A 26,804-nucleotide genomic window follows, 5' to 3' on the forward strand; every position below is an offset into this window, starting at 1 on the left:
CTAGATGCCGGGACTGCATCCCAGATCAATTAAAATATGGGGATAGGAATCAGACATTGTTATTTTTAAAAGATCCCTAGGTGATTCTAAAGTTCAGCAAGTTTGGGAACCAATGGCATGTGGAAAAATACATGTAAGCAGACTCAACTTATAGAACACCTTAATTCACAGATCTCTTGAATATTTCCATTCAACATTATAATGGTAAAATATTTCAAAAATATGAAAAAGAGACTCTCAGTAAATTAAAAATTATTCTGTAATTTAAAATATTGCCAAAATATAACAATCCACTCCTTTTTAGGGGGGAGAATATGAGGAACATTTATTTCCAGCTTCTAAATCCTTTATAAGTACAGAAGCAAAAGAAATACTGAAAGATGAAGGGGAAAAGGATATAAACAAGAAAAACTAAAATGGTTATTTACCAAGTATTGCAAATGCTCATTTTCTGGGTATACCACAACGTTCCATTCTCTATTCCTAGGACTTTGCGTAATTTTCAGGGACATGATGGTGGAGGGCTCATGGCTTCTAGTTTATCAAAATAAACCTGAGTGTTCCTTTTCCCAGGCCTCATGAAAACTGAGACTTTACTCATCTTTATGAAAAAAGAGAGAAAGAAGAAAGAAGTGGGGGGAGAGAGAGAGAGAGAGAAAGAAGAAAGGAAAGAAGGAGAGGAGAGGAGAAGATAGGAGAGAAAAGGAAGGCAGGAGAGAGGGAAGAGCAGGGGAAAGGCGGGAAGGGAGGGGGAGAGGAGGGGAGAAAAAGGTGTCCTAGCGGTGAGCTCACCTGTCCTTTGAACTGTTCTGTGGTTGAAATGCCCCTCCTGACTGATCAGTCTTCATCAACAGATTTTCATGTGTTAGGAACATTTGGGGGGGTTATGTCAGCTGAGATTGCTGCTGCCCATCTGGTGGAGAGAACAACTTACAATAACAAACACACACCAGACTTGGATGAATTACCATCCCCACAATCTGTAGGCCTATTGGGGTCATTCAATTCTTCAAACAGTCCCGTTTCTATAATCTCTTCCTGCCACGCTATAGGGACAGCACCTGTTGCAAATCTTTGGAAGAACTTCTTATCTTTATCATCAAATTCAATTCCCCGAACCTCAGAGAAATCTTCAATTTCATCGATGTCTTTGGCATAAACCACTGAAGGGTCTGGCACAAATGGAGGCTCAACTAGGCCAGCTTCCAGGCGAGCAAAATTGATGGTTTTGAAGAAAGGGTGTTGCCTGGGATCATCAGACATTTCTCTGTGAAGAAAGGACATGGTTAGCCGGAGACCCAAAACAGGAAATATTCTAACAATACAAAGTATCTAGCATTCCTTTCCTGTAATACATTTCATTTTAATTGCAAAGACAATATAAGGACATGAAGAATAATGTGGAAAAATAATAACTTTAAAAATCATCCACAATTCCATCTTACATAGACAGTAGAATTTTTCATTGTTTAAGGATAACCTTCATATGTAGATTTAATTTTTGGAGTCAAGTAGTTGACATGACTTTTGTTCTTAGCGTTTTATTGAAATACAAGCAAAATTCAGTGGGGCCAGGACCTGCTTGCCTTCAACTTCCAGTCATTGCATTTTGTTCTACTCTTCAGGGTCACATAGAACAAGGAAAGCATGTCTATTCCCATACAACCCCACTCACACCCTAAAAAACAGCACCCATACCACCTCAATCTTCAGGTGACATGATTTTTACCCTCCTCCCCAACTGCCACAATATTTTTAAAGAATTTTTAAAAATTCATTAGTAATATTTAGTAGCATGAATGAACATACACTCAATGCTCAAGACTATGGTTATTTGTTATCAAGCCCTCCTTCCTTGTGCTAGAAATTATGCCAGTATTTGCCTTAGAATAAGGTGGAAAAATGTATGTTCCCAATTGTGTAACCTCTTGTATTAGTTATCTATTGCTTATCTATTAGTTACAAATGCTGTATAACAAACTGCTCCAATATTCAGCTGCTTAAAACAATAAACATTTATTATCTCAGCTTCTGTGGGTCAAGAATCTAGAAAAGGCTTAATTGGGTGCCTCTGGCTCAAGGTCTTTCATGAGGTGGTTCATCAGCACTGTGGTCCCATCTGAAAGTTCAGCTGGGACTAGGGGAGGAAATCTGCTTCCAAGCTCACTCACATGGTTATTGGCAGGTCTCCATTGCTCACCATGTGAACCTCTCCACAAAGCTACCTTTTAACTTTATACCTGGCTTTTATTTGGTTAAGTGCCTGACTCTTGATTTGGCATAGGTCATGATCCTGGTGTTATGGAACTGAACCTCATCTTGGGCTCTGCACTCAGCAAGGAGTTTGCTTGAGAGTCTCTCTCTCTCCCTCTCTCTCTGCCCCTCCCCCTGTATATTCTCTCTCTCTCTCAAATAAATTTTAAAATCTGAAAAAAAAAAAAAAAACAAAACAAAACCAGAAATGTCTTTCCTTAGGGAAAAATCAATTTCTATCATAAATCAACCTTCAGGGGGATGCCTGGGTGGCTCAGTTGGTTAAGCAGCTGCCTTTGGCTCAGGTCATGATCCCAGCGTCCTGGGATCGAGTCCCACATCGGGCTCCTTGCTCAGCGGGGAGCCTGCTTCTCCCTCTGCCTCTTCCTGCCATTCTGTCTGCCTGTGCTCGCTCTCTCCCCCTCTCTCTCTCTGATAAATAAATAAAATCTTTAAAAAAAAAAAAAATAAATAAATCAACCTTCATAAAAATCACATTCATAGGTTTCTTTTTACTTTTATTTCAGTTATCAAAAAGCTTTTAGGAAAAGGATTGAGGATTTCTCCCATATACCCCCTTACAGATTCCCTACTATGTCAGATAATTACTACAGCAGACTAACAGGTTCTAAACACAATAATGACATTACTAATAACAGTAGTGAGAATAACTGGAATTTATCCATAACCTATTCAGCTAACACAAAATTAAGCTCTGTGCTTATGTTATCACATTTAACCATCACAACAATGCCCGTCTTTTCATTGTATTTTTAACCTCTTTTAACCTTTTCATTTGGTTCTGCATTCATATATAGCTGTGCATCTGAAATAAATCAAACATAGGTGAGTTGTTCAAAGGAAAATTGTAATCAAATATTATTATGGAAAAGAGAAATCCAGCTATAGGCATCTGATTTCCAGCCATTCCCTGGGTTGTTCTGTGGTTCAGGCCTAGCCCCTTCCAAAAAGGCTGATCCAGGATTCCTTGGACTTATCTCATTAGGATCCAAGTGAAAAACGGGTATGGAGAACTGTATCGTGAGATACTACAAGGTGCCTCTTTTTTTCCCAAAGCCACCAAGCCTCCACCGGTTGAAAGGAAGGAAAATGCAGGCTTGCCATCTACTCAAATCTACTGACCAGTGTCTGTGTGGGTTACATCCTGTAGAGTTAGAGCCTTGAGGGTTACTGAGATAGCTTCAAAGCTTCAAAGACGGATTTTTCCTCTTAAATTAGGTTTCTTGAGGTTTAACTTACACAGCAGCATTTCATGATTTTAAGGTATCAGATTTAGGTGGTGGGGAGGGTAGCAAATAAAATTTAAATGTGGCAGAACAAGGATAGAGGGGTGTCTGGGTGGCTCAGTCGGTTAAGTGTCTGACTTTGGCTCAGGTCATGATCCCAGGGTCCTGGGATCAAGACCCATGATGGGCTCTCTGCTCCACAGGAGCCTGCTTCTCCCCCTCCTCCCTGCTCCTGCTCTCTCTCTCTATTTCTGTCTCTGTCTCTCTCTCTCCAATAAATAAATAAAATCTTAAAAAAAAAAAAGAATTTAAATGTGGCAGAACGAGGATAGAGCTAGAATTCCATCTATGTAAATCAGGAATGAATCCCAAGACTCTGTGTTTCAAAGAAATCAAAGGAGCTGGAATGGGACCAGGTGCCATGAGGAAGGAGCTTGTTCCACCCTTGATGGCCACCAGCAGGCATGAACTCACCATCCCACAGGCCAAGAAAGCACCTTAAAGTCACTCTGAACAGCTTTAACTTGGATAAACAAAGAGTGCCCAGGGGCTCAGTGGCCTTGAAAACTTGCCAAGCCAGTCATGACAGGATATTCTCAAGGAACACCTCAAGCCACAGGCCCAGATGGCTTTGGTTCACCCATCAGGTATGGCCACTTCAGCCCTTTTGGAACTAGTCACAAAGGAAAGGGAACAATAGGCCACTAAAGGTTTTCTTTATGTTCATTAGCACCCTGACTAGATGACCCTGGGCAGGGCAGGCCCATCCTTTGAGCCCTTTCTCAAGTGTCTGTGGTTGCTGATGATAACAACAAAAGACGAGGCTTTCCAACCCCTATTTCTTTTACTTAGCGTCTGGACCGCTGAAGATCTGATTGCTTTATCTTTTGCACTAATGACTCTCACCTCAGTTCTGTACTAGAAATAGGATGGATGTTATTTTACTCTTGAATCTTGCCCAGGCAGCCTCATGCAGGGATCTTTTGGCCCATCCTTAGGCAGTGCACTTTGGAAAAATAGGAGAGGCTATTGACAGAGGCAACATCTTTTGCACTAGCCAACCCGGCAGCTGCAGGAAGATTTCTGCTGCTGATTGGAGTAGGTTCTATTTCAGAACATTTATAGGAGCTCTTGTGTTACTGAACCCTACATAGAGATTACAATGGATTTTCTTATAACTCTCAGTAAAGAAAAGATACCACCTAACCATACATGAAGACCACTGTGGGGTTTGGTCTGCCAAGACCAGCGCATATGGGTTCAAGATGATGTGTTGGAGAAGCACTTAAGTCAGAGACTCGCATGGTTCGTTGATCTTTTCTGCTGCATTGACTGACCAGAAGAAAACCTGCAAAATACTTAAGTGGTCTTCAGCTTTAATTTTATTAGAAAACATTGTAAACCCTAACTACAGTTCTTGTGAGATGCTCAGAAAAGCTTCCAATCTCTTTTTTTAAAACTTTCAGCTTCTATGTAAAATACAATTAATTCACAGACCTACGAAGACAAAGGGGGAGCTTCTTTCAGTGATGTCTAAAGAAGAAAAGGGTTTCTAAAATTTATTTCAAATGTTTGTGAATGCAAGAGGGAGGGCCCCACCTGACCTTCTGCTGTGTAATGTGTTGTGTAGGCATTTGCTTGCCTTGGAAGGACAGCACTAAATTAATCAAACATCATCTCATTTGAATTCAGAAAAAATACAGGGAGTTGAAACGAGAACGTTGGAAGGTTTTCTTTTTCACCAAACAGCTGGTTTTTATATGCCTTTTCTCTAATGTTGTAAACAGTTTTATTCAAAACAGCCACAACAACAGATGCTTTATAAAAAGGTTTTGCTTGATGGAGCAGCTTCAGGCAATAATCCAGTGCTTTAAGGGGCATTTTCCTGAAGAAGTTTGTCAATACTTCATTTTATATACCCAAAGTGTGTCTATAGAGTATCAAGATAGATTTCTCCATCAAACACACCAAGCAGGCGGTGCTCCCTTCAGGAAGATCATCTGAAGAGACTGTTGGCTTTCTTTGCTGCCTCCACCACTGTTGGTATGCCCTTATAGATTCCCTGCACTTGAGAACCCGGATGGAAGAGATGGTCTGGGGTCACCATTTCTGGTTCTCTCCTCTTCCTTGGGCACCAGGAAGATAACACTGGTCAGACCCTTCAACCTTGCACAGGGCAAACTTAAGTGAGTGTAAGTGATGCAGGACTGAGTCACTCCCGGGCTGAGGCAGTAGAAAGCTCCCCTAGCTTGTCTCTGCTCTCTTCTCTGTGAGCTACGGGTTCCAGCTGCGCTGTGAGATGGATGCAGCCTGGCTCTCTGAGTCTCTGCTCCAAGGGAGGTACCCAAAAGGAGTGATGCTGCACCTGTAACTCACTTTGTGAGAGGGAGAAAAAATCCCCTTTGTTTCAAGCCATGGAGACTTTGGGATTTGCCTGTGTTAGTGACACGGCCTCTTCTGACCACTCAAATGCAACAACAAGGGAATCTACACAGAAAAATCAGTTCCACGGTCTCCTTCGCATAAATGTAGAGTTTCCATCAGATTTCAAAATACTCATTTGTTAGTTTGGTATCTGTCATGCTTTGGAAGGAATTACAAATGGATTTTGTTTTTCTATTAAAAAAAAAAAAAGAGGTCAAGAATTAAAAGCTAACCTCCATACTCAAATATTTTGAGTATTCTAGAACAAGCAATCTTGTTCTAGAGCTTTCATTGACAGCTGCTTGGAAGACTGTTGGACAATCTTGTTGGACAGCTGCTTTAAAGATCTGTTCTGGGGTAATAGTAAAAATCAGTCATATTACTTCATGTTGTGGCTTTCATATTTGTATATATTTTTAAATTTTGAAAATTCAATCTAAGAATTTAAGACATTCAAGTTCAAAGTTCAGTCATAATATTATCTGGTATCTCTCTTAGAACAAGTTAGTAATAATTGCTACCACTTATTGAATGAGTTATAACACACATTGTATCTAACTTTATATATGTTATAGCTAAACCTCAAAGTATCCCTCTGTATTAGTCAGTGTTCTCTAGAGAAATAGAACCAGCAGGATGTTGAAAAGGTCCAGAATGTACCACGGTAACATAAAAATCATTTTGAAGGCATTTGTGAGTCAACAGGTACAGGTTCTGAACTCCTCTCATCTGCTTAGAAGCAGAGACTCCCCCCCCCCCCCCCCCACCCTCCCGACTCAACTCATCAATCTTCTCTCTGGGAGTTCTAGAGCCAGGAAAGATTGACTCTTATCACCAGTGACAGAAGTCTGTACCACATCTAAACAGACATTGTCACAAAACTATCATATCTCCCATCTCTTCTCCTAAGGGCCCATTTATCTCTCCTTAGTCATTTGTTCTCCCATAAGTGCCCTTCCCCCCAGCAATTCTAAGAAATTATTTGTTTTCCATCAAGTACTGTTCACCTCCTCCCCTTCCCCTATTAAGATGGTCTATAATTCTAACTGATGATCCCAGTCACATTTTTCTGTGAAAGAGTCCATATACTCTTGTATATGTACATAAATAAAAACCTGTCCTTTCTTGTACTAATCTGTGTTTTGGTGCTCGGTTCGGCAGCACATATACTAAAATCTTTGTTTTGTCAGTTTAGTTTGCAGGTCTCCAAAGGTAAGAGGGTAAAGTTTTTCTCCCTGACGGTATGTGTGCATGTATATGAGAGAGACACAGAGAGAGGGAGAGAGAGTAAGAGAGAGATTTATTTCAAGGAATTGGCTTGCACAGTTGTGGAGGTTTGGCAAGTCCGAATGCTGCAAGATAGGCTATCAAGATGGAGACCAGGGGAAGAGTTGCAGTTCAACTCCGAAGATGGTTTGCCAACAGAATTCCCTCTTCTCTCAGGAAGTCAGTCGTTTTCTGTGAAGGCCTTCAACCGACTGGATGAGACCCATCCACATTACAAAGAAAAATCTCCTTTACTCAAAACCTACTCATTTATATATTAAGCTTATCTAAAAAATACCTGCACAGAAACATATAGAATAATTGATCAAATATCTGAGTATGGTGGCCTAGTCAAATTGTCATAAAATTAATCATTACACCCGTAACTCCCCCATTTTAATACATGAGGACATTGAGACTCTGAGAAAACAATTCAATTATTTCAGTTAAAATGACCTACATAGCTGGGATGAGAGTCTATGTCTGTGAATCTAAAGCTCTTGGTTGTTTCCTCTATAAAACACAGTCACCCACCGCCAAGGGCCTTTTTCCAAGTTAGCTTTCACTTATTTTGTTTCTTCTAAAATTAATCTTGATTTTATTATTCCCTGTAAGCAATGATACTCGACCTTCTTTAAAACTAACATCAACTGGGGGCGCCTGGGTGGCTTAGTGGGTAAAAGCCTATGCCTTCAGCTTGAGTCATAAAATCTTTTTTTTTCTTTTAAAGATCTTATTTATTTCTTTGACAGACAGAGATCACAAGTAGGCAGAGAAGCAGGCAGAGAGAGAGAGGAGGAAGCAGGCTCCTTGCTGAGCAGAGAGCCCGATTCAGGGCTTGATCCCAGGACCCTGAGATCATGACCGGAGCCGAAGGCAGAGACTCAACCCACTGAGCCACCCAGACACCCCTTAGAGAGACATTTAAAAGGAGCAGAATTGGGGCACCTGGGTGGTTCAGTCATTGGGCAGCTGCCTTTGGTTCAAGTCATGATCCCAGGGTCCTGAGACTGGGCCCCGCATCGGGCTCCCTGCTCCCTGCTCAACAGGATGCCTGCTTTCTCCCTCTCCCACTCCCTCTGCTTGTGTTCCCTCTCTCGCTATGTTTCTTCCTGTCAAATAAAGAAATAAAATCTTTGCAAAAATAAAAAAGTGGGGGCAGAATTTCCTAGAGCTCTAACTATCAGTACTGATGGGTTTTGTTTGTTTTAAATATTTTATTTATTTAATAAATAAGAGAGAGCCAGAGAGAGCACAAGCTGGGTGAGAGACAAAGGGAGAGGCAGACTTCCCCACTGAGCAGGGAACCAGATGTGGGGTGTGAGGCTCGATCCCAGGACCATGGAATCATGACCTGAGCCAAAGGCAAACGCTTAACCAACTGAGCCACCCAGGAGCCCCAGTACTGATGGTTTTAATTTTGTTCATTTTGAATCATTTATTCACGATTCAAAATTAAAGAGATAATAGGGTTATAGAGTGAAAATCATTTGTATCCCTATCACCTGCCCCTAATTTTTTTTGTTAGAGACAACCAATCACATACATTCTTTGTATACTCTGCCCAAAATAATCTATGCAACTATTTGAATTACAGATTTCTTTTCTCTCCTTTCCTTCCCTTCTTTCTTTTTTTAAAATGTATGCTGTTTTGCACCTTTTTTACTTTAAAATATATCTTAGAGATCGTTCCACATCAAGTGCTCACAGTGTTTGAAAGTGTCAGAAATATTTAACCATATAATATGCAAATAATAATAGGAAAATAATAATATTTAACCCCAAGTCTTCATCACTAATCCCAAGTATTTTCCAAATTCCTGTGGACAGTGCTGACATTGCTAATCATCTCTATTACATGGTAGTTTACCTGCTTCCTAAACGTTGCTCTGGTTTCTTAGCCAAGAAGAGTCTGCAAATATCTTTTGCTTCCTCTGTGAAGTTATCGTGTTGGAATCTGACCTCTTCTTTCAGGGTTCTTTGCTTTAAATCCTCTTTACTGACTTTTTCCTTGTAATCTTTGAATGGTGTTCGTCCAGCAACCATTTCATAAATACTGCATCCCATTGCAAACCAGTCCACAGGATAGGAATAACTCACTTTTTCCATTAGGATCTCAGGAGCCATATAACCATTGGTTCCAGCCTGTAGGCCCCCAAACAAGAAAGAAAACAGAACAAAAACACTAATGTGAGTTTAACAGATGCTGCTGATTGCCTATCCAATACCCATTCTCCTTTTCTTTCTTTGTTAAGGGAATCGTAAGTATTTGGGGTGGCAGTGTGTCTAATCTGTTCTAGTTTCTGCTTTCCTAGCATCCTCTGGGGGAGCTGGGGTAGGCCATGTCATCCATTCTTGTCAACAAGACATAAAGATGATTTAGCTGGGGTGCATTATAAAAGGGACAGATGAGGGGTGCCTGGGTGGTTCAGACAATTAACTCTTGATCTCAGGAGAGGTCTTCTCAGGGTTGTGAGTCCATGCTAGGCATGAGCCTACTAAATAAATAAACAAGTAAACAAAATAAAAGGGACAGATGAGGCTGCCCTTGAAACGGGGAAGTTACTTAACCCCTTGCTTCATCATTAAGGCAAAAGGTTCAAGGGGATGTCTCTATGATTCCTCTAAGCTCTGCCTCTGTATTTTATCCACAGACAATAGAAAGTTAGATGCATGGTTTTTTAAAGATTGAACACTTTCTTGTTAATACTGAATGTTCATACATATATATATATATATATTTTTTTTTAAGATTTAATTAATTAATTTATTTGACAGACAGAGATCACAAGTAGGCAGAGAGGCAGGCAGAGAGAGAGGAGGAAGCAGGCTCCCTGCTGAGCAGAGAGCCCTATGTGGGGCTCGACCCCAGGACCCTGGAATCATGACCTTGAGCTGAAGACAGAGACTTGAACCCACTGAGCCACCCAGGTGCCCCTAGAGTCTATTGTTAATACCAACTTTTTATATATAATGGATTTAACACACTGATTACAAACATACATTCCAGGACTTCAAAAAAAGGTTGGAAAGTGTTTTCAGTTCTTTATCAGATGATTTTTTTTCTAATTGCTTAAGTATATGTTTTTATATGCACTATATATATAAAATGCCCTAGGAATATTAAATTTCATGGATAATTTCTACATGGGTAACAACAATGAAAAGCATATATGACCCAAGCACTAACGAGAAGTAATTGGCCTGCTCTGGAAGTGACTGGGTCTGACAGGCCAGGCATGAGTCAGCATGGCACTGCTGTTTTCATAGAGGCTGATATATAATTTGGGTGACCATATGTTCCGGTTTGCCTGGGACAGTCCCAGTTTACATCTGTTGTCCTGGCATCCTGTCTCGTTTTGCATTTGTCCAGACAGAAGTGTCCTGTAGGCTCCCGAGACCCAGGATACTCAACTTGTATCCAAACTAGAAAATCACTGTACGGCCTCACATGGTGCATGCCCAACAAAACATTTGTCAAATAAACAACAGTGAAGATGGTAACTAGATGTTTTCCACTCACTATCCAACCAATATTTATTGAGCCATGCTCTTACAGTGAGTTCTAGGGATACCAAGACACATGTACCTGACCGTTGCCCTTCAGGTTTTACAGGCTGGTGGAGACAGGTCAAAAGGTTAATTCAATAGAGTATGGTAAATGCCATAATGGGAGTATAAAACAAGCAGAGGGAGGCCAGAGGGGGGGGGGGGGGGGTGCGCGCGCACGGGGATACTTCACTGAAGAGTGACAGCTGAGCTGAACCATGAGGGAGACTCTGTCCCCCAGAGAAGGCTAGGCAGCTAATAAGCACCTGTAAGAGATGGAGCCAGAAATAACGTGGGTGTTCAGGGAGCTCTAAGGAATTTGGAGTTTCTGGAACACAAGATCTGTGGGATGCAATGGAGGAAGAGATGTGGATGAGACTGAGAAACACTGTATGCCAAAGTAGCAAAAATCCATTCCCAGTCTCCCTTTTCCCTCTACCAGAGAGGTCGGAAGGCTGGGCACTCCATCTCGCAGCTTCCTTTGTACCTAAGGGTGATACGAGCTTTATTTGAGAGGTGTGCAAAGCAAAGGTGCTGAGGGTTGGGGAAGAAGGGGAGTAAGCCTACATAGAAATACATAAAAGATACAAGAGAGATTAATGGATCAATAGAGGGATGGATAGATGGAGAAACATGTGATAAAGTGAATCTAATAAAATATTAATTATTTACAATGGAATACTGTTTGGCTATAAAAAGGAATGAAGTCCTGATGCGTGCCACAACATGGATGAACCCTGAAAACCTAATTCTAAGTGAAAGAAGCCAAACACAAAAGGCCACATATTGTGTTTCCATTTATATTTAACGTCCAAAATAGGCAATTCCATAGAGCCAGAGAGTAGATTAGTGGTTGCTTAGGGTTGGGACAGGGGGACTGGGAGTGACTGTTAAAGGGTAGAGGGTTTCTTTTTGGGGTGAAGAAAAGGTTCTAAAATTGTGATAATGTTTGCTTTGCTCTATGAATATACTAACACCCATTGAATTGTATACTTTAAATGGGTCAATTTTACGTTATTTAAATTATATCTCAATAAAGCTTTTTAAAATATTCGTGGTAAACAGGTAGGTAATGGGTATACAGGTGCTTGCTGTGAAGTTCTTTCAACTCTCTTATATGTTTGAAAGTCTCCATAATAGAATGCAGAGGGAAGGGGGTGCCTGGGTGCCTCATTCTGTTAAACATCTGCCTTTGGTTCAGGTCATGATCCCGGGGTCCTGGGATCCAGCCCTGCCTTGTGGTCTCCCTACTCTGTGGGGAGTCTGCTTTTCACTCTCCCTCTGCCCCCTTCCCCCACTCATGCTCTCCTGCGCTCTCTCTCAAATAAATACATAAAATCTTTAAAAAATCTTAAAAAAAAAAAAAAAAAGAATGCAGAGGGAAAGAGGAGTGAGGGAGGGGGATGCAATGCCAAGCATTACCAGGAAGCTGCTGGTCCATCAGACACAAGAGAATCTTCTAGAACGGTCATAAAGAGGAGCTGCAAGGGAGAGTGAAGAAGGGGGAAATCCATCTGCCCAGCTCCCTCCCATCTCCTATTTCCATTTGTCAAGGATTACAAAGCTAACTTGTCTGTATTTCCGGGTATCGTCCAGACCCTCAGTGCTTGCTAGAAACCAGGACTCACGTTGCACAGTATGATATTTCCTCCAATTCTAAAAGAGGAGGCATAATTCGACCTATAAGAGAAGCCAACAGGGTGCTCTCTAGGAGAGGAAGAAGAGGCAGAGAGGGACTGACAGAGGTGTGTGATGTTTGTGGTTCAGTACACCTCTGATGAAATTTCTCAATGATGTACTTTGGTGTGGGGTTTTTTTCACTTCTGATGCTGGCTACTGGCTGGCCACTCAATCCAGGATCTAACGGCTGTCAGAATCGAGAAACTTTCCCAAATTGTTTCTTTGATCCTTTTCCCCCTTCCATTTTCTTTCCTTTCTGTTTTTGGAAATCCTGAACATATCTCCTGTGCTTCTTATCTTTTGCCTCTATTTTTCATCTCTTTGTCTTTTTCTAGGATTTCCTCCCCTGACCCCAGGAGACTTCCTCTATTTTTTCCCCAACTCTTCTATTTTTTTTTTAAAGTATTTTATTATGGGAAATTTCAAACATATACAAAAGAGAGACTAGAATAATAAACCCAGTATATGCTACACTCAGCTCCATCAATTATTAACAAATGGTCAGTCTTGTTTCATCTGTGTCCCCTACCGACTCCCACTGGTCCAGACTTTCCTACATCATATCATTTGTAGTTCACTATGAGTCTCTAAAAGATAAGGACACTTAAAAGCAAACAAAACCAAAGCACTAATTCTTTAACGTTATCAAATATCTGGACATGTTCACACTTCTCCAGTTGTCCTATAAAATTGTCCTCTAAATAGTTTGCTTAAATTTGGATCTAAATAAGGTTTACACAGTTTCATAGTATGTCTTTTAAATCTCTGTGAATATATAAGTTCCTCATCTGTCTGCCTCCCCAGTCCCCTAGAAGATTTTATTGGAAAAGTTGGTTAAATTCTAGAGTGCCCCAGGTCAGATTTTGTTGACTGCATCCCTGTGGTGTCATTTAACATTTTCCTCTATTCTTTGTATTTCCTGTGACTTAGTGACTTACTGAAATTTCACTTCTGTAAATGTTTTTTATTAAAATATCATTAACATAGAATAATGTGTACAGGTTGTAGATGTTTAGTTAAATACATTTTGATAATTGAATATACCCATATAAATACCACTCAAACAAGATACAGAATATTTCATGCACCCAGAAAGTTCCCTTGTGTCTCTTTCTAGTCCATTCTCCTCCCCACTTCCTAGGCAACCACTTTCTCATTTCTCTCACTGTAGGTTAGTTTTTTCTGTTCTTGGATTTCATGTAAATGGAATTTATGGTAGATACTCTTTTGTGTCTGATTTCTTTTTTTTAACACAATGTTTTTGAGATTTATTCACATGCTTCTGCAAATTTATTTGTGAATTTTTTATTTCCAAGCATCCTTTTCTTCTCTTAATGTTCCCTGTTTTCTAGTATCTATTTTTTTTAAAGATTTTTATTTATTTATTTGAGAGAAAGAGACAGAATGAGGAGAGAGAGCATGAGAAGGAGGAGGGTCAGAGGGAGAAGAAGACTCCCCGCTGAGCAGGAAGCCTGATGCAGGATTCCATCTTAGGACTCCAGGATCATGACCTGAGCTGAAGGCAGTCACTTAACCAACTGAGCAATCCAGGAGGCACCCCCCCCCCCATTATCTTTTCTTGCTTCATGGATGCAGTATCTCCTCTTAAATCTCATAAGATATTAATTATACATTTTTTTAAAAAATGTTCCCTTCTACTCACTGCATTGTTCCTACTTTTTGTAAGCTTCTTTCTTCTCTTTGTTTTTGCATAGTCTTTCACTTTGGAGGGTTCCTTCAAATAACAATTAATCTTTCACTACTCACATTTAAGAAAGTAACACCAAAAAGCTGACAAGAAGCTTGTCAACTAACGGGCTTCACTGTAGGGTGATCTTGCCAAGCCATTTCAGTGGGGGCCCCACCTGTGACTATCCACAGACCTTTTATGTTAGGATACTCCATTTTCCAGAGAGAGAGAGAGAGATGCTCCAATACCCCACTTGAGAGGGGTTGGCCTGCTCGGTCTCATTCTAGGAGCTAAGATGGGGAGGGGACTGAAGTCTCCCCACCGTACATAATATTTCACGTTCTACAACTCTCAGCTGGACAATATGTTCCTGGGTCCAGCTTCTCTCTTGTTCAATCTCTTCCACTGCGGGAGGAGAAGCAGTGGTAATTGGTAAATCCTACTTAGCAACACTGATTGTGAGCTTGCTCTGTGTGTGGAACTCCTGCATTGAGCAGATTTCAGAGGCGATTGACTTCAGTGGTTAAAATAGTTAATTGGGACACCAGTTAAACATCAGTTGCTCAGTAGAAGGTATAGGGTGAGCGTGGAGAATATGACTTGTCCTTAACAAAGGATGTGAGACACAGGCTAGGGGAAAGATTGCAAATAATAATGTAAAATACTTATTCAGTGCTTATCACATGCTAAATATTTTCTTAATGGCTTTATGTAAATATCTTGTTTCATCTTTATGATAACTATGAGATAGAAACTATTTTATCTCCCATTTTATAGATTAGAAAACTGAACTACAGAGGGTTTAAATCTTGCCCAAGGTTACCCAAACAAAACTTGCACACAGCTCTGTACTTTAAACCACTACATTATACCGCCTCTACAGAAATAGGTGATGTGGCTTTTTCTTACCCTTCCAAGTTCCCTCCACTATTTCTTTTCTCTCTTTAGGGTCCTCTCCTTCGAGCTCCCCATCTACCAGGGACCAAGACCTCATCTTGGTCCATTCCTTCTTAAGCTGCTTCTCTTCCCCTTTCCCCAGCATCCTTTGCCTGTATCTCTGCTAATCCGGCTGGCTGGGCTACTCCACACTACAGAGGTTGCTAGAAGGAGGGAACCAGATCCTGAGCCATACTCCAGGACCACGCTGCTCCCTCCCCAGAGAAATAAGCGAAGAATCAGCCTGCCATCTTTACAGCACTACAGCCTCTTGGTGTAATGGAAGGAGCACAAGACAGCACGCAGGGTAGCTTTAGATCCATTCCAAATAATTTTGAGGACTAAATTGACCTCTTGCCCCTAAAGACAGAAAATGTCAGTGATGGAATTTTGAAGGGCACCACCTCCTTAAGGAGTGGAGGTATTTCACAGAGAAGAATGGAATTAGAGGCGCACGCCAGATTCTAAGTACCCAAATTCCATTGCAGCCTCCAGCTGAAAAAATTAATTGCCTGCCCTTTATGCCATTTGTCTTCTGCATGTGAACTGCCTCCTCAGAGTGGGGTGGGAGGAGAGAACGGGCCAAGCAGCATGGGGCAGGGGCCGACCACGCTGACCTCTCACAGCTCAGTTTAACTCCTGCAGTTACAAAGGGCCTCCACACATCCGTCTCTGTGTCATCGAAATAGTCACTTTCAGCCCTTGTGGCCAGAACTGCCATTGCCAGAGCTAGAGGGATCACCCAACTGTCAGCAGCAACAAAACTCCTAGGGGACGTTTCTGTATATGTTTTTTGGTTTTGTTTCCTTCATTTTGTTTTGCTTTTGCCTTTTGATGGACCCACATGGTCAATACTTTGTCGGGCAAAACAAGGTATACCCAGCATTGCAGGGCATCAAGCATCAGACCTCACAGGGTTTAGGAAGCCAGTAATAACACCTCCTTCCATATTTCCCCCCAGGGGGCAGCAAGAAGTCCATCTACTATAGTCGCCGCATGTGGATTGTTCAGGCCCATCAGGACAACCGGACACCTACAGGTGTTGAAACTCTGAGGAGGGTGAGCACCCTAGGGTGGGATCAGGATCAGAGCCAGCCTGTCTGGGCCGGTGCAAACACCCCTTATAATTGCTCTTGCTCTTGGATGCTGGCTTCCACGGACCCTGCAGCTGTTGTCACTCTTACCCCTAGGCCTACGGGAGCCAAGTGGCAAGGCCAGGCTGGGCGGATTCTGCCTTTTGAACAGTCCCAGTGTGACTCTGGGAAGCAATGGACTGTGACGTTGGCAGTGCCAAGAACAGTGAGGGGCCTTTCCATGGGACTGAGAGGCCACAATTCACCTCTTAAGAGTTTTATATATCCATGAAAAAGTGTGTGTGTGAATGCATTCATGTGTATGTTGCAGGTCCTTCAAGGTCAAGGTCACCAGTAAGCCTCCAGCTCCCACTGAATCTGAAAAGGTGGCACGCTTAATCATTAGAAGAAATGCCAACATCGTGCTCCTGGTGTGTCCAGGCTGAGCTGGATTTGATGACTGGGTGGGGAGAAAGATGCAGAAAAGGAAGCTCTCTGTGTTTGTCCGTGTGGCCCAGCAAACTGGCCAGAGGAGCAGGAGACTGCCCGCGGATGCCTCTTCCCCCAGCTCATCACAAACCAGATCCACTGGACAGTACAATCCAAACAGAAGAGGGAATCAGAATGTACATCTTTTGTTTGCCGTGGCAGGAGAACTGTTGAGCAGAGGAAAAAAACAAGCTGAGCTTAGCGCTATCAGCTGTTTCCTGGGGCTCACTCCTTCCTTCCTCCGAGGGGGGCCTGGCCGCTTTGTTCTTGTTCCCAGCTGCTCCTCTGCGCCTTTAAGCGGTGGCCTTTGCAGACCTCAGAGGAATGTGGCCTGAGACCCCAGGGGATTTAGCTCCGAGGCTCCGCCTGCGTGCTCAGCCCCAGGCTGCAGCGTCCAGCCTCCAGAGAGCCTGCTTTTTGCTCCTTGTCTGCTTTCTGCCAGCCACTTCCTAGGTGCAGTGGTAGCCTTGCCCCACGTAGCTTCTTGCCCTTTCTGACACCCCTGGGAGGACATCCATTTCAGAGAGACCCTGCAGGGGATCCAAAAGAGAGATTTCTGCAATCCGGCTTTCCACAGCCACACAGCCTGGTGTTATTCTGCTGTGGCTCAGATCCCAGCTCTACCAATTACTAGCTGGTCACCCCCAGCCAGTTACTCAACCTCTCTGAGCCTCACAGCTCTGACTTCATAGGGCCATAATAAGAATTAAAGCAATAAAACATATTGCATACCTCCCAAGAGCCTGGTACACAGCCCACCCTCAACAGGCATTAGAGACATGGTCACCAAGCCTAGGTTCCAGTTGTCCCAGGAAGGACAGCTACACAAGAAAACCTCCAAAGCCTCTAAGAGTCCATCAGACTGAAAGGCAGGGCCTGGCACATAGGCAGAGATCAATAGTTGTGATTCTTCCACTGGTGTGTGGTCTTATGTTCCCTGGAGGCATATTTTCATGGTGTCCCTAAGATGTGAGGAAGCAGGGCAACTGCGTGTGCTTGGCAGTCCAGAGGGGAGTGGCATGCTCCCAGCCCCCTGTACCCTGAAGTGCCCTGGGACCTGCTGGCTCCCTGTGAATCTCCCGAACAAAGCACAGGTATAAAGGCCACCTGAGCAGCTACAGTACCAAAAGGTGAGGGAGAAACAGTGCAACAAAAGGGCTTGTGACTGAGGGGTCTGGTCCTTGGCTTCCTGGAATATTCAGAACAATCCTTCCTTGAGTGCCTACCATAGGGCTGACCCTCTGCTAGGCCTTGATCTGCTCTGTTTCTTAATCTTCTCATCAAGCCTAAGGGGCAGACGGTATTAAACAGGCTCACTAAAGAGGCGTGAGTTTCCTGGGGTCAAGTGCAGGGCTAAGGCCAGACTAAGAGGCATGTCTGTATCAATTAAAGGAAGGCACTCTGCATGGCTTGGTGTGTAGATCAGGGGTTGGCCCTCAGTCCTCAGTGTCCCTATGGCCAGGTGTCCCATGGGAGGGGTAAGCCTGCGCATCTGTGCCCAGCAGCCCCAGAAGTGGAAGAACCAGGACTGGTACACACACTTCTTCCCTCTGGTTGAGCGGGCCGACCATCTTTCATCAGATGCACTTGATCTGGGTGGACGCTCTGAGCTTCTAACATGTGTCCATGTCAACAATAACGATGCAACTTTTTGGTCCCTTATCATATTATCCTGCAGAAGAGTCCTAGAGACCTCCTGGCTCTCTCTCCTTGCTGCTATAATTCGTTGGACAGTGCAGCGCCAGGGACCCCCAGGTCCCAGGCCCTCTGCTTCACTCCCTCCTGTTTGCCTACTGTTCACTGTCATCCAACTCCCTCCTCCTGAGTGTCCTTCTAAGGCTGCCCAAAAGCCTTCAGTGGCTCCCCAACACCCCGGGTGCTGAATTTGAATGCCCTTGTCAGACTTCTCTAGCCTCCTAGGGACATCTGCTAGGCTCTCCAGCTGTCTCCTTTGTCACCCCAGTCCCACCCTGTGACTCCACATTCTCAGCAGCAGCAGAGTCACTTGGTTCTGTGCCTGAGCTCCAGGCCTCTCGTTCCAGGCTTTTAGCTGGGCTGAGTTTTTCAGCTGTGACAGGATGGACATTGTGGGCTGGATTGTTCCTTGTGGTGGCAGCTGTACTGGGCACTGTAAGATGTTGGCGGCAGCCCTGGCCTCTACCCACTGGATGCCAGTAGCATTTCTCCCATCAGGACAACCAAAACATCTGCAGAGATTGCCAGAAGTCCCTGGTGGCCAGAACTGCCTTTGGTTGAGGACCACGACCTACGCTGGCCCCTCTGCCTACCTGACTTCCTCCTTACCTGCCTAGCTTCCGTCCGCCTTGTACATCTCAACTTGGTTGTCATTTCCTCCAGGAAGTTTTTCCTGACCCCATGATCCTATGTCAGGCTGGGTGCCCCTGCTGTGCACCCAAGGTGGACAGCTTTGGTCACATGTATTTTCACTGCCCTTTCACTTGTCAGTCTCTTCCCCGTCCTGGGGACAAGCACTTCTGAAGGCAAGCACTTGTGCACCTAGTTCCCTGTACTTGGGACCCAAGTCCGTACCTGTGACCCCTAATACATTACCCCTGATGCCCCTCTTTCCCTTGCACCTCTCTCACTCCCTTACCCACCACTGAGGCCTATCCATGCTGAGATCTTTTCCCAGTTTGTCCATTGTGCTCTGTCTCCACCACCTCCTCTGTGGTCTCAGCTGCTGCCTTCTCTCACCTGGATTACAAACGACTGTAATCCACTTGAGATCCCCTCTGATCTCTCACTTCAGACACATTTTTTTTCAGAACAGAGTTCTAAGCACTTTGCCCCCTTGGCGAAATCCTTTCCAAGATTCTCTGATGCTCAAGGGGTGCCTGGGTGGCTCAGTGGGTTAAAGCCTCTGTCTTAGGCTCAGGTCATGATCCCAGTATCCTGGGATCAAGCCCCCCATCGGGCTCTCTGCTCAACAGGGAGCCTGCTTCCTCCCCCTCTCTCTGCCTGCCTCTCTACTTGTGATCTCTGTCAAATAAATAAGTAAAATCTTAAAAAAAAAAAAAAAAAAAAAAAGACTTTCTGATGCTCTTAAGCAAAAAACTAAAGTTCTTAACATGGCCTGTAATGCCAGGTTTGGGGTGGCCCCTGCCACCTCTCCAGCTTCATTGGATCCATTTTTCCTTTTGCTTTGTGCTTTCCTTTCTTGGCTTCCCTTCATTTCCCCTAAAAGCAACAGGTACTCTGTACTGGCTCTCCCACCTGCAGTGGAGACTGAGGTGCTCCACCCAGATCCCCTCTGTGGGTGTGGCCTACATCACTATCAGACCAGCCTCTGTGCAGCTGCACAGTGTCCTGTGCTCAGTAGCAGCCCTATGGGGCATTCAATGCTATGTGGAGGCAATCTTGACACATTTTTGAATTTGGATCTTGTCAGTTAAGTCCAGTGAGATCCTGGAGCATGCCCTTGGGGCGTGGGGCCTGGCTTACACACAGTCCTATCTCCCACCACATTTCTGCCTCCTAGCCATGGGCTCCTGGCTTTCTCCTCCACTGTTTCTGCTCAGTAACTGTTATGACCCTCTGCCCCCCACCCCCGGGGACCTGGACTCAGGTGCAGGGTTGGTCTCAGGGTTGGGGTCAACACCTCCTTCCTTGGGCCCACCTGTTGGGTGGGGCCCAGATGCCAATGAGGGTCTTCCCCTGCTCCTATCTCTCTAAGCCTAAGGGCATGTGATATTGAATATCAAAAACCATCAGACTTTCAACAAGATTAAGCATGAAAGAAATGAGAGACAGTGGCTGGGACTATGTTTATTTATCTTGTGCCTATGTGTGGGAGACTGGCCCTGTGACATTAGTCACATAGCACCCTATGTAGGTGGGGGTGCTCCTTTTTGAAGTCTTAACTCTGTCAGAAGTTCAACTGGACTTGTGGTTGGTTTTCATATCAGCCCAGCCTGAGGAAGATATGCTAATGTCATCACATGTACTCATTCTGAGATCTACTGAGAGAAAGGCCTTTTATAGCATTAAAAACCATAGGCCATGTCCTACTTTCTGTGTGAATTTAACAGGGTAGAGTCAAAACTGTAAGTGCCCTTGAATCTGATGTACCTGCGTTCGTTATCACATATTAGCACTGTGACTTTGAGTGGGTAACTTAATCTCTCTGAGTCTCAATTTCCCCATGGAGCTAATAATATTCCTACCTCATAGAATCCTCTTATAAAGGATCTAGATCTCATCATCTCTTGGTAAGGGGTTAGGAAACGTTCAAACTTCTCAAGCCATGGAGGTAACAGCAGTTATTAGGCATATCTACTCTTTTTTGCCTAGCTGACATCCCTTTCTCATTCTTTTCCATCCTGATTTTCCTTTGGAGAACACATTCTTTTGCTGTCAGTCCCTGAGATGTAGATGGGACAGACCTTCTCCCTGGCTCCTGGGAACATCAGTGATCTCATCCTGGCCAGTGGAACTGGTTGTGGTTGGGCATGTGACTTGAGGTATCCACCGAGTGTCTTCCCTGGGAAATGTGAAAGACCTGTTTGTAAGGAAGTGTTTTCTTTCCATGGGGCTGCTCAGTTGTAGCATATGTATAGAGACATTGGTGGCCTTTATGTGGGAATCACCTGAGTGAGAGTGAGGCTAACGTTGAGGACAGCAGAGCAGGGAAACAGAGGGAGAGATTCTCAGGGAATCCACAGCTCAGGCACCTAGATTAAGCCAAGCCATGAGCTTCTTAGGTATGAAAATCATTAATTTCATTTCTTAAGTAACTTCATTTTGTCCCATAAGAACCCTGATAGTCTAGCAAATCATAGTAACTTATTCCATATGTTAATCTTTTGAATTTACGAGTCTTTTCTTCCAAATAATTCAAAGACTATCTCATAGATACAAAAAACTTAGAGATGAAGGAGGCCTTCAGGCCTACCTAGAATGGCAGACAGTAAGTCTGTGACCCAGCTGGCATAGGGGCCCAGGTTTTCCACCCCCCTAGCCAGCACGCTTAAGCATCCCTGCCTCTCCAGGTGTGTCTGCCTCCATCTTTCTCACACCTGAGCAGAACCACCTGAGTCTTTCTTCTTTGAGGTGCCTCCTCCTTCTGTCACCTCATTCAAGGAGTGGTTTTGTGCTTTCCTCATTCCTTCCACTGAGGAAGATGTGTTTTAAGAGAAGGAAGTCCAGGTGTGGGTTGTTTTTTTTTTTTTCTTTTCTTTTTAGGTGTGGGTCTTGATGGAGCCTAGGCCAGGGGGCCTGAACTGTGGACATAGGACTGTTCAGAGCCCAAGGCCTTTCCTCAACCTCTACCACCTCATGTGTGGATCCTTCCAGTAGCTGCTTATGAGTCCCCCACTCCCAGCCTCTTTCTCCTTTATGTTATCTTACACAGTGTCCAAATCATCTTCCAAAACAATTATTCTGGCCATGCTACTTTCTTGTTGAAAAACTATCAATGACTCCCTATTGCCTATAGAGTGATGTCCAAAGTACTTCACCTAGTGTCCCCCAAAAGCCTGAAAGGGTCTGTGCCCCTCCAACACAACGAACTCCTACCTAGGGAAGAATTAGTCACTTGGAAGAATCAAGTCCATTCTGAGCTCTGTTGGAAAGGAAAACATTGTCCCTCTCACAATGTCCAGCATCTTGCTATCTTTTGATTAATTCTGATGCTATTATATAAAAATCATTCCCCCAGCTACCTTCCTTTATTAGTTCACAGTTCTGTAGGTCAAAATTTGGGCACAGCATGGCAAGGTTCTTTGGTTAGGATCTTACAAGACCCAAGTCAAGATACCTGCTGGGCTGCATTCTTACCTGGAGCTCAGGATTCTCTTCCAAATTCAGATGGCTATGGCACATGGAAAAGGCCAAAATGCCAGAGATATTGATCCTGTCATCCTGTAGCTGCTGAACTGATGGCAGCATCACTTACCTCCAGAGGACTTGTTACATAAGGAAAATAAACCCTTGTCTGGTTTAATCCACTGCTCTTCGAGTTTTCTATGATATGCAGCTGAAATCAAACCTTAACCAGCTCCCATGACTATACCATTCCTACCACTCATCCTATTTCTTTAACCTCTTCAAGGTTCTTCTTCCACACCCCTGCACATTGATATTCCCCAGCTTCCATTCCTGTCCTCCTCCCTCCTTGTTTCCCACATGACTCAGTGGTGCCTGAAGCTTCCCAAGTCACAGCGAATCCAAATCCCAATAACTAGCCCAGATATACTAGCCCAGATACTCCTCCATAGCACCAGACCAACAGGTCTAAATGCCCAGGGAACATCTCTATGCGCCTGTCTCATATACATCGCAATCATCGCTGAATTTGCTAGCTTTTTCACAGTTCTGCTATTCCTTCCACTGGAGCGAGATTCCCTCTTTGTTCCTCACCTACATACCCAGCTAGTCTTGATGTCCTAGCCGGTCTCTTTCTAATGACACCAATCTCTTCCCACATCTTCAATCCTACTATTTTCTCTAGGCACTCACCATCTCTTCCTGGGCCTCTGCATTAGCCTCTTAACCAGGTCCTCTGCCTCCCATCTACAACCCAAACTGGTCTTTTAAAAATGCAAATCTGGGACGCCTGGGTGGCTCAGTTGGTTGGACGACTGCCTTCGGCTCAGGTCATGATCCTGGAGTCCCGGAATTGAGTCCCACATCGGGCTCCCAGCTCCACGGGAAGTCTGCTTCTCTCTCTGACCTTCTCCTCGCTCATGCTCTCTCTCACTGTCTCTCTCTCTCAAATAAATAAATAAAATCTTAAAAGAAAAAATGCAAATCTATTCACATCACTCCCTTTCTTAAAAGCCTTCAGTGGCTCCTGGGCCCCCACACGAAAGCACTCCAATGACTTTTCGTGATCCAAGCCCTACACATCTTATCAGCGCCCCTTAGGTTACAGCCACATAAAATCACCTGCACTTTCCCGAATTTGCCATGATTTTTCTCACTTCCTTGCCTGGTTATCCTCTCTGCCTTATAATTTTTGGAAATTGTACGAAAACAAAGTGTCAAGTGAATATTTAAGAGCCTGACTTGGACCCTTGTCTTCCTGAGCTTTTTCCCACCTATGCGCACAGAAACTCCATGGTAAAGACCCGCCAGAATCCCAGAGAGTTTGCATTGTTCACTTAACAGAATTGCTTAATTAATCAAAGAATTCTTTGCATACCCCTTTGAACCAATTTGATCAAAATAAATATCAGTTGCCTGTGTCCTCTTCTACACATTCTCATTCAAAATTTTACCTTTATCCAAAGTAAAACATCCCATCCCTCTGCACTCAGTGGGAAAGGAGATGTTTACTTTAATGTGCTAAATTAGGGGTTTCTTCTCTTCTTCTTTTTCTTCTCCTATTAAAGTTTACCTGCCAGGATCCTGGAATTCTAGGACCCGGCTCCTAAAATTTTTCCGAGGAAAAAAAACCAAGGTTCTGCTGACTCAGGATCATGGCACCATGGCGGTGGTTATTAGTGGAACATACTAGACGCCTGATATGGATTCAGCTCTTTCCATCTCACTGTGAAAGCACAGACCATCTCCAACTCACAAAGAAGGCTCCCTGCGCTTGCCAGGAGAAGACAGCAAAGTAGCCCCCAAATAGCTAGTTAAGCTAATCCTCTTACATCACTCCACTTGAGGCAAGATGACAACATAAGGGCTTTAGGAAGAAGGAAATTAGAAGAATTATGCCCAAGTCTCTATTTGCCTGAGGAGCAGATCAGCCCTCTCCCCTTCTCTCAGACTCTGCCCCACCCTTGGGATGGAGGAGAGCCACTCACCCTCTGTGTGACAGGCTTGCCATCCTGGATCTGCACAGCCAGCCCCAGGTCAGACAGCCTGCAGTTGCCAAGGTCGTCCAGAAGCACATTCTCTGGCTTCATGTCCCGGTAGACAATGCCGAGGGAGTGGAGGTGCAGGATTCCACAGGTCATCTGGGCCGAGTAGAAGACCACCCTGCTCATGGCCAGGCCCCGTGTGCCAACATTGTAGATGTGGAACTTGAGGTCCCCCCCGTTCATCAGGCTCATGACCAGGCAGAGATGGGACTTGCTCTCAAAGGCATAGGCCAGAGAGACGATGAAAGGGCTGCTGACTTTTTCCAAGATTTCCTTTTCTAAAAGAGCCATTTTCTCACCACTTTTCTTCTTTAGCCGCTTCTTGTCCAGTTTCTTGCAAGCATACATCTTACCAGTGTTTTTCACCTGGACAGCACATACCTTAAGGGGAGAAAGAAAGGGGCCAGATGAGGTAGAGGTAGGAAGCACTGGGAAGTAAAGGGAGCGAAGTTGATTTGGGGTGTGGAAGGGCAGAAATCAGGTGAGGTGAAAAGATGGCAGGCTTCTGAGAAAAGAGAAGCTGTACGTAATAGGGGTTCTTCAAAAGAGCTGAGACCCCCATGAGGTACCACTATACCTCCCACTAGGTGGGCCATAATGAAAAATAAGGGGAAACAGCAAGTGCCAGGAAGGGTGTGGAAAAACTGGAACCCTCATGCATCGCCGGTGGGAACCTAAAATGTGGACGATTTTGGTGGTTCCTCTGAAAGTTAAACATGAAATTGCCACATGACCCAGCAATTCCATTCCTGGGCATAGATACAAGAGCAATGAAAACAGGTCTTCAAATACACGTACATGAACATTCGTAGCAGCGCTGTTCACAATAGCCAAAAGGTGGAAACAACCCAAGCGTCCATCAACAGATGAATGAATAAGTGAAACATAGTATATCCACACAACAGAATATTCAGCTATAAAAAGAAATGAAGTACTGATATACCTATGTCGTGAATGAACCTCTAGACACTATGCTTAGTGAAAGAAGCCAGACACAGAAGGTCATGTGTGGTGTGACTCCATTTACACGAAACATCAGAGTCGGCAAAACCCTGGAGACAAAAGACAGACCAGGGATTGCCAGCGGCAGTGGGAGGGGTTGGGGAAGTAACTGTTAACTGGTACAGGGGTGATGAAAATGTCTTGGAACTCCGTAGAGGTGATGGTTACACAGCATTAGTATGAATGTACTAAATGCCATTGAATTGTATCTTTTAAAATGGTAGGTGGTTAATTTTGTTATGTGAATTTTACCTCAAAACATGTCTTTCTCAGACTCACCTTGGTAGCACATACACTAGAAAGTGTTTTTCTACTTAAAAAAAAGACAGGGCTGATCACAGCAGTGGTATATAGCTGATTCTAGACTTTACTTCAAGATAAGTGTTTTCTCAGATATCTGAAGTTTTCTCAAATTACATCCATTACCACAATTAAAGGGAAAGGGAGAGGTCCCGCTGTCCGTGTGTTGCTATCATTCTCCAAAGTGACCAGGGCACTTCAGTGTGCTTCTAGTGTAGACTCCCTGGCAAAGATTCTTGGCCAACTCCACATTTTGTTTCTTTCCTATGCCACTCTCATTTTATTTCCTGTGGTGACCAGAAAAAAGATGTGAGAGTGAGTTAGGAATTGTCCATAGGTGGCACTGAAATTAGTTGTAAGTAAATTCTCTTAAGATTTTTTTTCTTAAAGGCAAAACAAACCCCTTTTATGTTGTGTACTTCACCTTCCAGTCTGGCCATTCTGAGATACTTACCTCCCCAAATCCACCTTTCCCCAGGACTCGGAACTCCTCGAAGTACTTTTCTGACACCGGCTGCATCTCAAAGACTTTCCACTGCAGAAACTTGTCATAGAAGGGGCTGGCCAGGAAATCCTGGAAGGGCTGGTCCTGCAAGAAGGCCATGACCTCGGCCTTGGCCTGTGCTACCAGGGCTATCTGTTCTTCCTCAGCGGAGGCTGCTTGGCACTTGGTAGCCAGTGCTGGGCTGAGGAAGGGGTGTGGGTGCCCTGGAGCAGGGGCAGCCCCACAAGTGGCCAGCAGCCCCTGTAGCATGCTGCCTTTGACAGGGCCCTCTTCAGCCAGCTCCCAGCTCTGCACCTCCTCCAGGAAGGCCACGGCCTCTTGGTACCGGGGCACAGTGGCTAGAAAGTCCCTAAAGAGGCGACGGCCAATGGGTTGCTGCTCGCATAGGCTGTTGAAGTCCTGAGGCAGGGACTGGCGGAGCTGGGTGCAGCTCTGTGGCCCGGGCAGCGCCAGACTCCGGCGCCGCTGCTGCAGCTCCCTGCTGTCTCCGTCTGAGGACTTCCGGGCTTGCAGGTAGGCCGTGTTGGCGATCAGGTTGTCCAGGCCCCCCATGTCGACCAT

At 44.3% G+C, this 26,804-nt stretch overlaps 1 protein-coding gene across 1 annotated transcript; it reads right to left on the bottom strand.

Annotated features, from left to right (window-relative positions):
- Positions 1–930: 930 nt before the first annotated feature.
- On the bottom strand, positions 931–26,804 carry GRK7 (G protein-coupled receptor kinase 7). Its single transcript, XM_059388098.1, has 4 exons — positions 26,193–26,804; positions 24,380–24,817; positions 9,061–9,335; positions 931–1,267 (listed from the first exon to the last, which is right to left on the bottom strand). Exons 1-4 carry the CDS (start codon positions 26,802–26,804, stop codon positions 931–933), a joined length of 1,662 nt encoding a protein of 553 aa, XP_059244081.1.

Source organism: Mustela nigripes, chromosome 2, assembly GCF_022355385.1.
Source record: "Mustela nigripes isolate SB6536 chromosome 2, MUSNIG.SB6536, whole genome shotgun sequence".
NCBI lineage: Eukaryota > Metazoa > Chordata > Mammalia > Carnivora > Mustelidae > Mustela > Mustela nigripes.

Excerpts from the sequence above, each read along its gene's own strand:
- GRK7 (XM_059388098.1), bottom strand. The coding sequence starts at position 26,804 with ATGGTCGACATGGGGGGCCTGGACAACCTGATCGCCAACACGGCCTAC. Across the intron at positions 24,818-26,192 it reads GGAAAGGTGGATTTGGGGAG|GTATGTGCTGTCCAGGTGAA; the intron begins GTAAGTATCTCA and ends TCTCCCCTTAAG. Across the intron at positions 9,336-24,379 it reads GCAAGCCTGTCACACAGAGG|GCTGGAACCAATGGTTATAT; the intron begins GTGAGTGGCTCT and ends GGGGGCCTACAG.